This window comes from Vanessa tameamea, chromosome 2, assembly GCF_037043105.1.
Source record: "Vanessa tameamea isolate UH-Manoa-2023 chromosome 2, ilVanTame1 primary haplotype, whole genome shotgun sequence".
NCBI classification, from domain to species: Eukaryota; Metazoa; Arthropoda; class Insecta; order Lepidoptera; family Nymphalidae; genus Vanessa; species Vanessa tameamea.
The window spans coordinates 9698568-9715032 of record NC_087310.1 but is presented as its reverse complement, the minus strand read 5'-3'; the positions used below and the strand labels follow the sequence as shown (position 1 = coordinate 9715032).

At 33.6% G+C, this 16465-nt stretch overlaps 3 protein-coding genes across 4 annotated transcripts; 1 reads left to right on the top strand and 2 right to left on the bottom strand.

The window, feature by feature from the left end:
- Positions 1–771: 771 nt before the first annotated feature.
- Positions 772–994, bottom strand: LOC113394699 (uncharacterized). The gene has a single exon (XM_026632118.2). It carries the CDS (start codon positions 992–994, stop codon positions 815–817), a length of 180 nt encoding a protein of 59 aa, XP_026487903.1. The 3' UTR covers positions 772–814.
- Positions 772–1773, bottom strand: LOC113394698 (large ribosomal subunit protein mL53). The gene is made up of 3 exons (XM_026632117.2): positions 1552–1773; positions 1244–1371; positions 772–1161 (listed from the first exon to the last, which is right to left on the bottom strand). Exons 1-3 carry the CDS (start codon positions 1695–1697, stop codon positions 1001–1003), a joined length of 435 nt encoding a protein of 144 aa, XP_026487902.2. The 5' UTR covers positions 1698–1773; the 3' UTR covers positions 772–1000.
- Positions 1774–2032: 259 nt separating this feature from the next.
- Ago1 (Argonaute-1) lies at positions 2033–14868 on the top strand. 2 transcript variants are annotated; one of them, XM_026632103.2, is made up of 14 exons: positions 2033–2188; positions 2373–2710; positions 2789–2989; positions 3699–3942; positions 4417–4639; positions 5307–5552; positions 6130–6295; positions 7661–7785; positions 8250–8434; positions 8862–9028; positions 9100–9248; positions 9433–9610; positions 9925–10116; positions 10196–14868. In XM_026632103.2, exons 1-14 carry the CDS (start codon positions 2170–2172, stop codon positions 10502–10504), a joined length of 2742 nt encoding a protein of 913 aa, XP_026487888.1. In that variant the 5' UTR covers positions 2033–2169; the 3' UTR covers positions 10505–14868. The 2 variants fall into 2 exon arrangements, with proteins under 2 accessions (XP_026487888.1, XP_026487887.1); XM_026632102.2 differs by having other exon boundaries at positions 9100–9272.
- Positions 14869–16465: the final 1597 nt, after the last annotated feature.

The following is a 16465-nucleotide window of genomic DNA, read 5'->3' as shown; positions in this document are numbered from 1 at the left end:
CAGTACTAATCCATCAATGTTTCGTTAAAGACACATTCTAAAGACATACATTCGTATTGGCATGGCCTAGGAAAAAACATATTTTAAATATAAATCCTATACAACCAGTTTATATATGTTTTTAATAATTTCAACTAAGAAAATATATATAATTTGCAGTTATATTTTTTGAATTATCATAGAGTATATAAATTGTATATTAATAACTCAATTCATATTATTTTATAAGAAAATTTTAATAATATTATGAATGAAAAGTTTTGTTTGTAAAACTTATAATTTTAAAAATCTAAATGTATATAAAGTTTATAATTTCTTTGTGCACCATTTGTTGGAATATGGTTCAGAAGTCTGAAACCCACATTATTCATATATTCGTACAGTAGAGAAAAAATTACATAATTTTTAGGTGCTTAATCAAAGTCTCATTAAAGTAACTTTCTTATTGGATCATTAAATACTAGGAAAACAAAACAGACAAACAAACAGAGGACACATTATCTTAATAGTCCCTTGTTTAAAGTATATTCATTATACTATTATGGTTTCTTATTGCCCTTATTGCTCATAGCATTGAAAAAGAAAATTAGTGAATATTTGTTAATTTAGTAATTAATTAGTTAAGACTTAATGATTAACATTAAGATGACCCAAAACATACTGAATAGTATTCTAATAGTATTAGATAGTACTAAACATATCCATTTTTTTTTTCCCCAAAATTTTTATCAAAATGAATATATCAAAATTTAATATAAGTAAAAACATAAATTTACATTTAAAATTCTTGTTTATTAATTTTGATAACACTACATTACTCTACAGGCTTTATAGTAACAAATTTAGATAAAACAAAAGCAACCATGATAGTGCAAGAAACAAATATTGCAACAAATATATAGAAAGTGTCTTCGGAGAAAACATCAGTAAATGCTGGTATTTGATTGTAAATCTCTTCCACCACATGAAGATTTCCTTTTGTTGATTTTGTCATTTTGAATCACTTCTTTTTACCTTTTTTTTTCTCTAATTTTGTTTGTATAGTATTTGTTATCTGATCTTCCGGTGCTAATGATGATATATGTTTATTTAATAATTGTAGTAATTCCAAACAAGTTAAATTCCCAGATTTAAAAGTTACTTTGTTAAGTTTTGCTGTTTCTGAAAAGAACAAATAAATAGGATATAAAACAACTTAACTTTTAAAGATGACTTATAAAAACCAAATGATAATATTTCTTACCAGCTATAGAAGGCACTAGAGCAATATCAATTGTAGGCTCACTTCGGTCACAGACAATTTCTGTTTTGAGAGAACAATTAGGATTTGTGAGAATGATTTTGGGTGAGCTTAAATAATGTAAGAAGTTCCTGAAAAAAAACAAACATAATCGCTCATTTTTAGGTCATAATAATACCTAAAAATATTATAAGCACATTAAGATTCTAAAAATACAGTAACAAGATCATTATTCATTCGTAATGTAAGAAAATGGCATTGTTGTTGTATGACATTGATTTTCTAGTTAAATTTAATAAAACAACCCTTACCTAGTGTGTGTAACATTTTCTCCGAATGGATCAAACTTCACAGTTATTCGTTTCGCTGCTTTGAGATTAACTCCCCGTAATTGTTTTCCAATTGCTGATACTACACCTCCAGAACGTCGTATCGTACCACTATATGGGATAGACATATTATTTCCCTTCTGGAAAATGGGAAAGATTGAGAAAAATGATCTTTACCATAAACAAGAGCTACTTTTTAAACTACTCCTTTATTTTGGTAATTAATATACAGCCAAAGTTATAATTTTTGTTATCAAGTAATGAATTTTTTTTTTTGGTTCAAGATTACTTTTTAAGTACTAATATGCTGGCTTAATATTAATATTTATATATTTCTTATAATTATTACACATTGTTTACTTTTTTCAAACATAGGTGGTGTTCTAAAATGCCCAAACCCTAAGTCAAAGATCAGATTTTTATAATAAACATAAATCCATACTCTATGATTGCTAACGTCAAAATAGCTAACCAAACGTCAATTTGCAGCATAGAGTGCAGTTTACAGCCCCATTAATTTATCACATTGTTACAATTTTTAACACGAGGAATTTGTATATTCTTATTTTCAAGTTTTTGTTGTTTTAATAATTATCCAAGATGTACCCCGTTGGCCAACGTAAGCATCCGTTTTCGAAATAATCTTTGCGACGACTTGGAAAGGCAGCATCATCCTTTGTTTGACTGCCCTAAATAATGTTCCAATTGACAAAATGGTTCTAATTTGTTACGAATTTTATAGATATCATAAATACGTAATTTTTTTAATGTGATGAGTTGTTAATATTGTACTAATTCGATAGCTCCAGCGGGGGAGACGAGTGCTGGTGCGGTGGGTGTGTCAGGAGCTGTGAGTGCAGCGGCGGGCACCACAAGTGCAGCACCAGGGGCACCAAGTACTGCACTAGCCACAGGCACGTCTCCACCTGGTGTGACAAGTGGAACTGGCGGCTTGTCGCTCGTGTCACCTGCAGCTCCTCCACCACCCGACCTACCCGTGCTGACTTGTCCTCGACGACCAAACTTGGGTCATGAAGGAAGACCAATCATGCTTCGTGCTAATCATTTTCAAATATCTATGCCAAGAGGATTTGTACATCATTATGATGTAAATATACAACCTGACAAATGTCCTAGGAAGGTAAATATATCAATAAAATGTTATAAAATTGCATTTCTGGTTGTTAATGAGTTTATTATTAATAAATGATTTTTTTAGGTAAATAGAGAAATTGTTGAATCTATGGTACGCAATTACAATAAAATATTTGGTGCTTTAAAACCTGTGTTTGATGGTAGAAACAATTTATATACAAGGGATCCCTTGCCTATTGGCAATGACAGAGTGGAATTAGAAGTAACTTTGCCTGGAGAAGGAAAGGATAGAGTATTTCGGGTTACAATCAAATGGGTTGCACAAGTAAGTAAATTGAATTCAATAGATTATAAGTTTTATGACATGTTCTATTTATAAAATGAAATATAAAATCATATAAGTCAAATCACCTGTAATATTCAATGAGAATTGTTCCAAAAAATATACATTAACCAATAATCAATAACAATACTAAAAAAAAAACAAAATACAAATATTTTATCAATGTCCAAATCTGTATAAGGCATGTTACAATAAAATGAAAACTATCATTAAAACTTAAAGATTTTTCTTTTTACTCTATTATAACCCTTATTGTACAAACATGTTTATATGATAAGTATTTGAATTTTAAATTTTAGATGCCAATAATCTAGTATTAAGCTAAGCATATCATTTAATATCATATTATAATCTCATACAAATAAAGCTGCACTTTTTTATAAGAAGCTAGAACAATATTTACAATGTAGTCAAGTTATAGGAGCTTCAAAAAAACTTTTTAAAAATAATTGAATTTATTTGAAAATTAAATTCAATTAAACAAAAATTAAAATTTAATTCTAAAATGAAGACGTGGCAGAATTGGATGCCTATCATGTAATGAATTATTAAACTTAAAATTGTACAATATTAATTTTGGAGCAATCAGCAAGTTTACTGGAAACTCATGGGAAGTCTGGTTCCCAGAGATTCCTTACTTTACTATATATATGGACTTTGAATACCTAATATGGATTTTGAATTTGGACAGGTGTCATTGTTTGCTTTAGAAGAAGCATTAGAGGGTCGTACGAGACAGATTCCATATGATGCAATCCTTGCGTTGGATGTTGTCATGAGACATCTCCCTTCAATGATGTACACTCCAGTGGGCAGATCTTTCTTCTCATCGCCAGAAGGATATTATCACCCTCTTGGTGGGGGTAGAGAAGTGTGGTTTGGTTTTCACCAGTCTGTGAGACCGAGCCAGTGGAAAATGATGCTTAATATTGATGGTACATGGTGATATAATTTTTATAACTATTTTCTTAATATATATTAACATAGAAAGAGTATTAGTGTGTTCTAAAAATGTATAAAAATAATTGCTATTAAGTAGTTATCATTCATAGAAAATCATTAGTCTAGTATTTGGTTTTCCTTAACTAAACCACATGAGTTAAAATTTACCACAGCAATACCTTCATATATTTTATTATGGATTGTGATAAAAATAAAATCAAAAGGTTTAAATTTTAATGGTTTTTAAAATCAATAATTTTGTGTATCAGTACACTTTACCAAGCACTTGTCTATAATAATCTGAAGGTCAATAATGTTCTGAGAAAATGATATATTTATACATTATTAGATAGTGAAATAGATAGATCATAAATGTTACTTAAATACATGTTGATTAAAAATATTATTCTTCATTTTAAATAAGTTTACACTAACGTTATGGTAAATAATATATATATTTTTTACAGTATCGGCAACTGCATTTTACAAAGCCCAGCCTGTTATAGAATTTATGTGTGAAGTGTTAGATATAAGAGACATTAATGAACAAAGAAAACCTCTGACCGATTCACAAAGAGTAAAATTTACCAAAGAAATTAAAGGACTGAAGATTGAAATAACTCATTGTGGTACCATGAAGAGGAAATACAGAGTGTGTAACGTTACTCGCAGACCTGCACAGATGCAGTCGTAAGTTTTATAGCAATTAATTTTTATACCAGTTTAACTATAGGTTGGAACTTTATATAATAAAAATAATCAGCCCGTAAATTTCCCACTGCTGGGCTAAGGCCTCCTCTCCCCTTGAGGAGAAGGTATGGAGCATATTCCACCACGCTGCTCCAATGCGGGTTGGTGGAATACACATGTGGCAGAATTTCGTTGAAATTAGACACATGCAGGTTTCCTCACGATGTTTTCCTTCACCGCCGAGCACGAGATGAATTATAAACACAAATTAAGCACATGAAAACTCAGTGGTGCCTGCCTGGGTTTGAACCCGAAATCATCGGTTAAGATGCACGCGTTCTAACCACTGGGCCACCTCGGCGGATCATCGGAACTTTATATAAATTTACTATTTCTTTAAAAAGAAAAAGTTGTTTTTTTTCCTATTGTTAATGTGTGATTCAATATATTTAAAATTTTTCTTTTATTAAATTTGTTTATTTTGTAATAAATGCCTTATTTCGTGAAACCACTTTTAGAATGATCATTTATTATGACATAATAGTTAAAAAGTTAATAGATGTTAGTAATAATATTATGAATAATTATTGTTTATGTACTAATAAAATATCTAAAGTTTATTATGTATAAAATATAATATATATTACAAATTATATTTTAATTTCAGATTTCCTTTACAATTGGAAAATGGACAAACAGTAGAATGTACTGTAGCTAAGTATTTTTTGGATAAGTATAAGATGAAACTCAGATACCCACATTTGCCTTGCCTCCAAGTAGGTCAAGAGCACAAACATACATACTTGCCATTAGAGGTCTGTAATATTGTGCCAGGACAGAGGTGCATCAAGAAATTAACCGACATGCAGACTTCCACCATGATCAAAGCAACAGCTCGCTCTGCCCCAGACAGGTACATTTATTAGTTTATTAATTGTCTAGAACTAATGAACTTACTTAGATGAAGATCTTTGTAAATATCACACAATAAACACTGCATCATGTTGACTAATAGATAGGAAAATATGGTATCTGATATAGTGTGCTCACCACTGCACAAAGACATTGGCTGTCCCTTCCGTGGCTAATGTTAGAAATTAACATGCTACGGCCATTGTGCCTGTAGTATACATCTTTCATGTAATTAAAACTAGCACTTATATGTCTGGCCGATAAAAGTTATTCGGTTATTCTGTAGAAAAAATCTCAGTTACGGCCCGGAGTCTGGGAGTTTAAAGTATGTACACTCCCGTGCCTCGAAATGCACGTAAAACCGTTCGTCCTGCCCTTGAACTCTTTCCGGTCGAGTAGAACTTGCCGTCCCAACGGATTATGAGAGTACACGTGTACACTATAATATGTCCAGATATGGGTAGTCTTCCTTGAGATTGGTCGCGTTCCTGAAATGGTAGGTTTATATCTAGCATGTTCTAGTTTAAAGTAGAACATAGTACGGCAAAGTAATAGATTGTGAAACGTGTGCGCGGCAGGGAGCGCGAGATCAACAACCTGGTGCGGCGCGCCAACTTCAACACGGACCTGTACGTGAAGGAGTTCGGCCTCACCATCTCCAACAACATGATGGAGGTGCGCGGCCGAGTGCTGCCGCCGCCCAAGCTGCAGTACGGCGGCCGGGTCTCCTCGCTCGGCGGACAGGTATGCGCACACTTCTTATGATAATGCTCCGACCAACCGCACCCTCGGTGTTGTTGTATGACCGAGCCAGAGGGGGGGGGTCCTATTCCACTCGCTTTATTCTGCTAATTATTAATTTATGTCTGGCTCACATTTTAAATTTGGTTTTTAAAGTAGATTTGAAACAAAATACACGTGTACTGAATTATAAATTAAAGCCTTTATATGTATATTCGTTTTTTCAGTTAGGAAACACAAATGAAACGCCTCACTCTCATCATTTATTAATATAGTTAAACAATATTGTACTTAATTACGTATGATTGTAATGTTACCCACTTACTGTCAGGCCAACTGCCAAGGTCAGATTTCTTTACTTATCTTTACTTTGTAAAGGTAAAGTAAATAAGTATAGTATTTTAATAAGTTTAATTCGACTTAACGCAGGTGATTACTTATTAGGGATATTATGGAAATCATTTCGGATCTGGATATTTTTACGGATACATGAATAATATTTTACTCGTTCCAGATATGGTTGCGGATAAAAAAAAAATCGGTTTATCTAATATCCGTAACCGAAACTATCCTGTTTCGGATAGTTACGGATATTAGATAATTTAAAAATTGTAAAAGAAAAAATAATAAGATATTAATTTAACTTTACTTATAGGCTAACATTAACACAGAAATCTTAGTATACATATTACATTGAATTATCCAATACTAAGTAGAGCAGAGCTAATATTATGTTATGATAAAATAGAACCAATTTCTTATTATTATATATTTATAACTACTTTCATCCACTTTATTTTTACTTCCAAAAATTCAGTAACAACTCCGCCCACAGACACAACGCTATTTTTTCACGAATCCATCAAAAATACCGCAGATTATTTTAGATCTTAACTCATGTCTATTCAAGGTCAAATTTGTTTATCTATTTTTACTACTTCCGTCATTGGAGTCGACTATTCACACGTATGCATAGAATAAGTAAGAATCTAAGTAGTATAATAAGTGGTAGATTTGTTATTTTTTTATGTTATACGTAGGTGGACCTCTAAATGGGCCACCTGATCTTAAGTGGTCACCACCGTCCAAAGACATTGGCGCTGTTAGAAATATTAACCATCCCTTACTTCACTAATGCGCCACCAACCTTGGGAACTAACATGTTATGTCCCTTATGTCTGTAGCTACACTGGCTCACTCACCCTTCAAACCGGAACACAACAATACCAAGTATTGCTGCTTGGCGGCAGAATATCTTATGAGTGGGTGGTATCTACCCAGACGGGCTTGCATAAAGACCTACCACCGACTTTATTTATTTGTATATTTTTTTCTTTATGGTTACAATATCATGGTCACTTCCCACAGCAAGCTTTGCCCAACCAGGGCGTGTGGGACATGCGCGGCAAGCAGTTCTTCATGGGCGTCGAGATACGCGTGTGGGCCATCGCCTGCTTCGCGCCGCAGCGGACCGTCCGGGAGGACGCGCTCAAGTACGTTGCGAGTTGCTACGGCCTTTGTCCGAATAACATAAATCTTTCGGTTTTATCTATAAATGTTATTTAGGTGTTGATCAACTAAACAAAGCTGTGTTCTTCTACTTTTGAATATAAAATCGATTACATCAGAAAGAGCGACATCAGTGTTTAATTAAACCATTAATATATCAAGTATAATATAGTGCACCCGCTAAACGACGTTCATGAGTGGGGCTTATAGAGTTTACCAGTGCAGACTGTCTCGTTTCTGTATGAAAAGTAAGTGTATCATCACTAAACACTAAGCTCTTCTCTAAAGAAGCGCTCCTCAACAAACTTTGTAGTCGTTGGTTTGTTAGAAACAAACAAATCACTACAAGCAAACCCAAGGCGTCAGGCGGACGTTCGCACCTAAGAATGATGAAACTGATTTAGCCGCTCGTGAAAAAGTTAAATAATGTTGTAATGTGCTTTTGCAGGAACTTCACGCAGCAATTACAGAAGATATCCAACGATGCAGGTATGCCGATCATCGGTCAACCGTGCTTCTGCAAGTATGCGACTGGCCCGGATCAAGTTGAGCCTATGTTCAAGTATCTCAAGTCAACCTTCGTGCAGCTGCAACTCGTTGTCGTCGTGTTACCTGGAAAAACACCCGTTTACGGTAACTTTCATATTATTGAATATTTTCTATAGAATAACCAGATGTAATGATATAACAGTAGATTTGTGTTTTATGTTGATTTAAATTTAAATTACATATAATATGAAAAGACTAATTTCCCGTTTTCTTTTCTTCTTCATTAATATTATTATTTGATAACAAAACGATTGATTTATCTCTCATAAATTTACTTTGGGACTCCTCGGTACCGATTTCACTCGTGCCCTATTTATTATAATTGTAATGCTACATATTGTGTAATTGTTGTGTGTGGGTTGTTTTTTTTTCATAAAACAGCGATAAGTTGATTGTCGCGGTGACTATTCATCAACCGGCTTAGAACAACCTCATTTAGTATAGCATATACAGACATTCCATGTGTTCCTATTTATTATTTTATATTTGAAAAATTTTTGTCTGTCTCCAGCCGAAGTGAAGCGGGTGGGCGACACGGTGCTGGGCATGGCGACGCAGTGCGTGCAGGCAAAGAACGTCAACAAGACGTCGCCGCAGACCCTCAGCAACCTCTGCCTCAAGATCAACGTCAAGCTCGGCGGGATCAACTCCATCCTCGTGCCCTCGTTGCGTCCTAAGGTCTGTCGACCCTCTCGGATACTTTTAGCTTCGACGAGACGCAGTAGTGAGTAACGCCCCGCGTGCGACAGGTGTTCAACGAGCCGGTGATCTTCCTGGGGGTGGACGTGACGCACCCGCCGGCCGGCGACAACAAGAAGCCGTCCATCGCGGCCGTGGTGGGCTCCATGGACGCGCACCCGTCGCGCTACGCCGCCACCGTGCGCGTGCAGCAGCACAGGTACCACACGCCGACAGAAGCACGGTCGTATTGACTCCTCTACTTATACTATACTTGCACTAGCTTGTCTCACTCTCACGACGCACGCTCTGTGCGTCGTTGCCGCTTTAGACTCATTTGCATTGAATGGAATACGTTGCCGACGTGCCGCGGGAGCTTCGACTAACGACCCGTATCCTTGTAGACAGGAGATCGTCCACGAGATGAGCAGCATGGTGCAGGAGCTGCTGATCATGTTCTACAAGAGCACGGGCGGGTTCAAGCCCCATCGCATCATCATGTACCGGGACGGCATCTCCGAGGGGCAGTTCATACACGTGCTGCAGCACGAGTTGACCGCAGTTCGGGAGGCTTGCATCAAGGTCGACCATACTACTAAGAAACTTTTAATGTCTTTTAGTGTTGTGATGTAGTTTGGATAGAAGTTGATTTTCCTTTCTTGTTAATTTTTTTTAAGTTTTAAAATTGTCATTCTTTTTTTGCTATTTTTTATTAATTTTATAGATACATTCTAATTGGACATTTTACACTAAATCAAGTCATAAAAAGTTTATAAATTAAAATATGCTTGTGTCTCGTTTATTAAAATCTGTAAGGGAGATGAAATCGTGATTAACATATTTCTATTAGGTTTAAAAATATTTTTTTTTAACAACAAATGTTACTTAAAATACAGTTAGAAGCGGAGTACAAGCCGGGCATCACCTTCATAGTGGTACAGAAACGTCACCACACGCGGCTGTTCTGCGCAGACAAGAAGGAGCAGTCCGGCAAGTCGGGCAACATCCCCGCCGGCACCACCGTCGATCTGGGCATCACGCATCCCACCGAGTTCGACTTCTACCTGTGCAGTCACCAGGGCATTCAGGTACTCGCCGGCTCCGGCTCCCGACGGGCCCGTAGCCCCGCAGCCCTAGACCCGTACTCGAGCTCCGCTCTCCCCGCAGGGCACGTCGCGGCCGTCGCACTACCACGTGCTGTGGGACGACAACCACTTCGGCTCGGACGAGCTGCAGTGCCTGACGTACCAGCTGTGCCACACGTACGTGCGCTGCACGCGCTCCGTGTCCATCCCGGCGCCGGCGTACTACGCGCACCTGGTGGCCTTCCGCGCGCGCTACCACCTGGTGGAGAAGGAGCACGACTCGGGCGAGGGCAGCCACCAGTCGGCGTGCAGCGAGGACCGCACGCCGGGCGCCATGGCGCGCGCCATCACCGTGCACGCCGTCACCAAGAAGGTCATGTACTTCGCCTGAGGCGCTGCGGTGGCTCCTGTTGTCACGGTAGATGCTTTGTGTTGATAGTTATTTTTTTAAGCGAGCTGAAATCGAAGCGCTCCCGCGCCCTCGTCTCTGCGGCCGATATCATTTTGTAAAAAGCTGCTATCTCTAAGTGTACCGACTAATTTTAGCTTAAAAGACACCAGAAACCGTATTAGCCTTTAGTCTTTACCCTTCGTACGATTGTATTTCTATCGATCTCATTAAGCTTTCGATGGTTGTAGCTTTCGAATCTGACCGTATTCATTCGTGAGACTTTGAACAGCTGCTAGCAGTTTTTGAATGGATGCTATGTTGAGGCAAGTAGGGTTACGAAATTGTAAAAGATCACTGCTGCCACCTATTATTTTAATAATTTTAGATTCTTCATCGTAGAAAATATTATCAACATTTAAAAATAATAAATATTGTTCTATAAGTATAAAGATCATATAATTCGGTTGTATTTTAAACTATTTTATTTTCTTGTTATAGGAGACACTGAGAAACCTCATATAATGCTAAATTAATCTACATCTACTCAACATTAACTCAATTTAATCATTCATTCAGTCAAGAGAGTCAACACAACACTAAAACAGTCATATCCTAATGCAATATGACCGAAATATAAAAGTGATTTTACACTAGGCAAGGTAGACTAAACGACGGAAGCGAACCGATCACCAAATAAAATATCTGTGGAATAAAAGTCCATTGCTCCGATGATGTACGATAATCATTTAATGCAGAACGTATCATGTTGTTTATACAAGGGAGACAGCTGTCCTATTTAAGCTAGCTTTAAGGAAAACAGAAAATGGCTCATAATCTTTGGATGTTATTTATAATAAATATGATCATGGATAAATAATCTTACTAACGAAATCGGGTTATGATACTTCGACACTGTAGTTAATTCAGTGTTACTAGATTTCTAAATAATAATATAAAATTATAAATTTTAATTCATTTGAAGTAACGACGAAACTGAGCAGCGGGTGCTCATTATTGTTTGCTATTTTGTATCATTCTAACTTCTCACGTTCATATATTATATAGAATTAGAATTATTTTCGTTATATTTCCATGTTTTCATAGTTGGCGTTACAATCGTATGGTGTTTTAAAATATATTTTTTATTTATCTTAAAATCGGTTGACAACTACGTCTCATAATATTTTTATTACAGTTTCTTACAACAAGCTTGTATTACAAAATGGGCTAGGATAATACAGAATTGTTGTTCAGAGACGAATGAATATTGAGGTCTCTCGAATTACCTTAAATAGTTTGTAGAGAAACGGAACTATATATTTCTAGGCAAAAGTTTTATTATATCTTAAAAATGTTGACGACAAAAATACAACTTCATGGAATATAAAATGGCCCAAAAGCAAATTATAACTAGTTGTAAGTAGAATACTTATAATTATAAGTTTTTTTTTAAAATATTAACCTGTCAGCCAAAATACAGTAGAATAAACATTGAACTAATATTTAAATTTTGCCTTAATGAAATTGTGTCGGTGTGATAGGATTAGTGTTAATAGTATCAATAACCATATTATGCAATTAAATAATGTCTCAGATCTTTACTAAAATGAAATGTCAAAGCACCTTATCGAATGGAATAGTTTATAACTAGCTTAGCGGTAAGAGTCGTCTAAAATGTATACTTACTAGTATTTTTCAAATATTCGGCTATTCAGTGTAATTCAGTAATATCTAACCGATATTAGTCATTTTTAAATCTATTTATCGAAGTTCAAAATACATCAAAATAATAAATTGAATTTCTTATCTATTTTGAACAACTTTTTTTTTTCTATATGTAATATTTAAATAAATGATTTTAAGTCATTTTGGAGAGGAAAGTTGCAAATTGACGGCTACGTGTCTCTCGAAATTACTTGTTCCATAATCTTTAATATTTTAAATATTATGTCATGTGTAGCCTAAGCCACGTCTCACAAGCCAACAAATCTAACAGCACCACGAGTGTGCCGCCGTATATACTATAACTAGATAGATATAGTCATATAATTTATTTTTTAATATGATTAAAAGATTTTTGAACAAGGGCTTACGATGATGTCATTAGATGTAAGTAATTTTAATATCTTTTTAATCAGACGATCTGGTAGACGAAGCCAATCCATATTAATATTAAGTGACTATGTTTTTTTTCCTTCAAAATGTTAATTTATTCTAAACGGTTATATACCGAAACGATTAGAATTCCTTCAATATATTTACACCGTCGAATCGATGAACTATGGCGTTAGAATTTAAGTTCGCTTAAAATCGCATTGAATTAAGGGGCAATATTTTTATAAAGTTATATAATTATCTAAACATCATTTAAAATACATGTATCCGTATTTACCTCACATAATAGCAAAATGACATAGTCAAGTAAGGGTACACTTAAGTATATAACATATTACGAATTATAAGCGGTATGTCATTTACTATTTTAAAAAAATAGACGCACTTTATTAGTACCTAAAACTTTTTAACAAATAACATATTATTGTATTCTTAAATAGTTTAATATATGTCTTTTAAACTGTATCCAATCATTATTATATATATTCACATAGAAGTATAGTTGCTAAGAAACCTACTTGACTATGTCTAATTAGTTATAAATGGTTTTATACAAGGATGGTCATTGTACATTTTTTTTTATTCGTATGTCCAATGTTATTTTAATTTAGACACGTTATTTTCATACATAACGTACTTTTAATCTGACTAAATTTATCTTTATATACATTTATATTATATTTTGTTTATATAAGAAAAAAATCTTCTAAAACATTAAATCATTGTTGTTAAATGAGATACAAATTGTATTTCTTATAAATCCTTTCAAATGAATGATAATACATAACAAAGCGCGTGTTTATCGCGACGTTTTTGGGGCGTTTTGTGAGCCAGTAACGTGTCTAAAGGTTAAACGTCATTGCGTAAAACATACTAAATATTTTACGGATTTTTCTCTAATATGAATGAAAAGTTTTTTTTGCGTTGTAAAATAAATATGATTTATTTTGTATGACGAGATCAAATGTGTGTTTATAATAAAAGTCATCAATTGTATAGCGGGTTGATTTGAAGAATGTCATAAATGACCCGTTAAATATGATTTGAAAAATGCTAATAATCTTGTGTTACATCTATTTGCGGTCTCGTATTCTTAATATCGAGGCGATAATTTTAAAATACCGAGGATTAAATTTAAGAATTAGTGATTCAAAACTTAATTTTAATAAGTACTATAATTATTAGAATCTTAGTTCAGAGTTCAATAATAATATATTCATTTGTACACTCCGATACCAAAAGTATGTTTCTGTTTCTAATGTACCGCCTTTAGTTTTAAATAATTAATAATAAATTTTTGCAATGTAAATCCTTTTAATATGAAATATCATTTAATGGACGAATGTAACTTTTAATCAAATTATCTTTTTGAAAATTATGTTTAGATATAACGAATGACATACTGTAGAGTATTTTGTAAACTGTCACTGCTTGAAAATTTAAATGAGACCATCGTACCGCCATACATTTAGTAGTTATTGTAGTAGATAGCTTATAATTTTTCTATATTGCACACAATTTTTTATTGTGTAGAATCCACCAATTAAGGTTTTGATATAGACTGTAAAATAGTTTCCAAATTTCTTCGTGCAGGGTATGCGGACATTTGAATAATGTAATTGTTGCGCTCAATTTGCGTACTAAATATACTGTTATTTATTATTTTTAATAAGTAATGACGAAGAAAATGTATTACTTTTAAAAATGTTATAGTTGGTGATGAATTGTGTTCGCGCACATGAAACAATTTGCCATACAATGGGATAAGATTTAGTTATACGAACGCAATAAAAACGCTGTAATCTAAAATATTTTTATACACGTCCCTAAATCGGTAAATAAATTTGCGCGCACATGATTTTTCAGGGCCATAGACAAATTTGCTGGTATTTGTAACGTAAACTATGGTCTTTATAAACTCTAGTAGTGTGATATTAATCTCACTATTCCCTTAATGCCAACGGAACGGCAAATGGAACAAGGTGTATCATCAGATTTTTTTATTTCATGTATATGTTCAAAAATAAATTCATAATTTTATACAAACCTTTTGCATAGCTGCTTCTAAGCTAACTTTAGTGTGATAAATGAAATCTTTATTATTTAGTGCATTAATTAACATGACCGCTGTTTTGTATATTGTAAACAAATCCGCCTTCTTTATTCTGAATGAAAGTGTACTCGTCCGTTAATACGTTCCCCTAGAAACTATAACAAACATATCCCTAATAAATCGATATTTGACCAAACATTTTTTATTCTTTGACTTTGAAACAATTAGCTGAACCAGTAGCTATTTAATTATTAGACGCTTATCAAATATTGAGGTAATGGCTGGGATAATATTCCGTATCGGTCTATTTTAATTTTCTTTTTATACAATCCATCTTTGACGTCATAGAGTAAACTCTGGACAAGCAATATTTTGACCAATAAGTTATTTTTAGAAGCCTTATAGTGATATTACAACTTAACCGTGTATTGTGGCATGGACTTTCTGAATATCTACGATGTTTGTTTCATTATTGGAAATTGTCTGTTTGTTGCATTTTTATATATAACTAGTCGAACAGTTTTCAAAAGCTATTACGCATTCTATTTTTAAATTTGATTTGACATTTGGAGACTGTAGTTTACTTCAAGTTGATTGTAATAATTTATTTTCGATTGTTTCAACAATCTGCTGAAATATAATCAATGTAACAGCGGAGGCAGACAGCTTCAAAATATTACGCATAAAATATTGATGGAAATAGTGCATTTAGAGCATCTATCAGAATAATAGTAATATTAAAATTGTTATTTTTATATTATTGATTTAAACATTAATATTAAGGTTAAAGTAGCAGTAATTTTAATTGACGGAAGACAAAAATGTGCATTGGTTAAATACATTCTGTTTATTAAAAAAGTATTTTTTGTCTTGATTTGAATTTCCTTTAATTAAGAAATCATTTTTGAAATATGTACAAAGATCTCGATGATGAATTTACAATTTTATTTTTTTATTTTATTGAATGTATTATTCGAGCTAAAGTTACCTTTCATAAATCACAAAAATAGTGTAATTAATACAGCTAAACTTTTAATAACAATGAATTAAGTAGCGTAAAATATTAAAATAGACGAAATATGGGGTCGAGCTCCACATTAATATATCATTCCTATAATATAATAATATTGATAAAAATAGAATAAATCATTTGTTTTATATAAACCTTATACATTACTTACCTATATACAAACTTTAACACTTAGTTTAAATTCAATGGTCGTTTATTTCGGTACCTACATATGTATATTTAAGATACATTATCATTCGAATATATATTAGATTATTATAAATTCTTAATAAAAAATGTTTGCATAAAAAGTATCTTGACACATTTTTTAATCAATTAGTACTGAAAATAATTAGTAAAAAGCAGAATTTTTAGTATTTTTTTTACATGAATTAGTATTTCGTTGCGTATCCTTTGGCCCTTATGGCAGTCTCGCAACGTGGCGTTATTGAGTCAGCTTATTTTTGAAGACGATCAACCAGGATTCAGCTTTTGATTTGATTATTTTATATCTCCCCATACTACTACCATATTCTACCGCACGCACAAGCTGCAGGAAGGAACTATACATGTAGTGGCAGACTTACTACACGGCATAGGTAAGCAACCACATACTTTTAAAATCTTCGATGAGGAAACAATTGTTTGCTAGTGAAAAATAAGGCAATGCAATAGTGAAAGCGAAAACGATCAAGTTGGACAAAAATATGGTCGAAATTTCATTCAAATTCAGTAGATATATAAAATTTAAGTTTGTTTACACCTCTTACCATACCCAAACACT

Excerpts from the sequence above, each read along its gene's own strand:
- LOC113394699 (XM_026632118.2), bottom strand. The coding sequence starts at position 994 with ATGACAAAATCAACAAAAGGAAATCTTCATGTGGTGGAAGAGATTTAC.
- LOC113394698 (XM_026632117.2), bottom strand. The coding sequence starts at position 1,697 with ATGTCTATCCCATATAGTGGTACGATACGACGTTCTGGAGGTGTAGTA. Across the intron at positions 1,372-1,551 it reads GAAAATGTTACACACACTAG|GAACTTCTTACATTATTTAA; the intron begins GTAAGGGTTGTT and ends GTTTTTTTTCAG. Across the intron at positions 1,162-1,243 it reads TCTAGTGCCTTCTATAGCTG|AAACAGCAAAACTTAACAAA; the intron begins GTAAGAAATATT and ends TGTTCTTTTCAG.
- Ago1 (XM_026632102.2), top strand. Across the intron at positions 7,786-8,249 it reads GTCCGGGAGGACGCGCTCAA|GAACTTCACGCAGCAATTAC; the intron begins GTACGTTGCGAG and ends GTGCTTTTGCAG. Across the intron at positions 9,029-9,099 it reads TGCCCTCGTTGCGTCCTAAG|GTGTTCAACGAGCCGGTGAT; the intron begins GTCTGTCGACCC and ends CGCGTGCGACAG.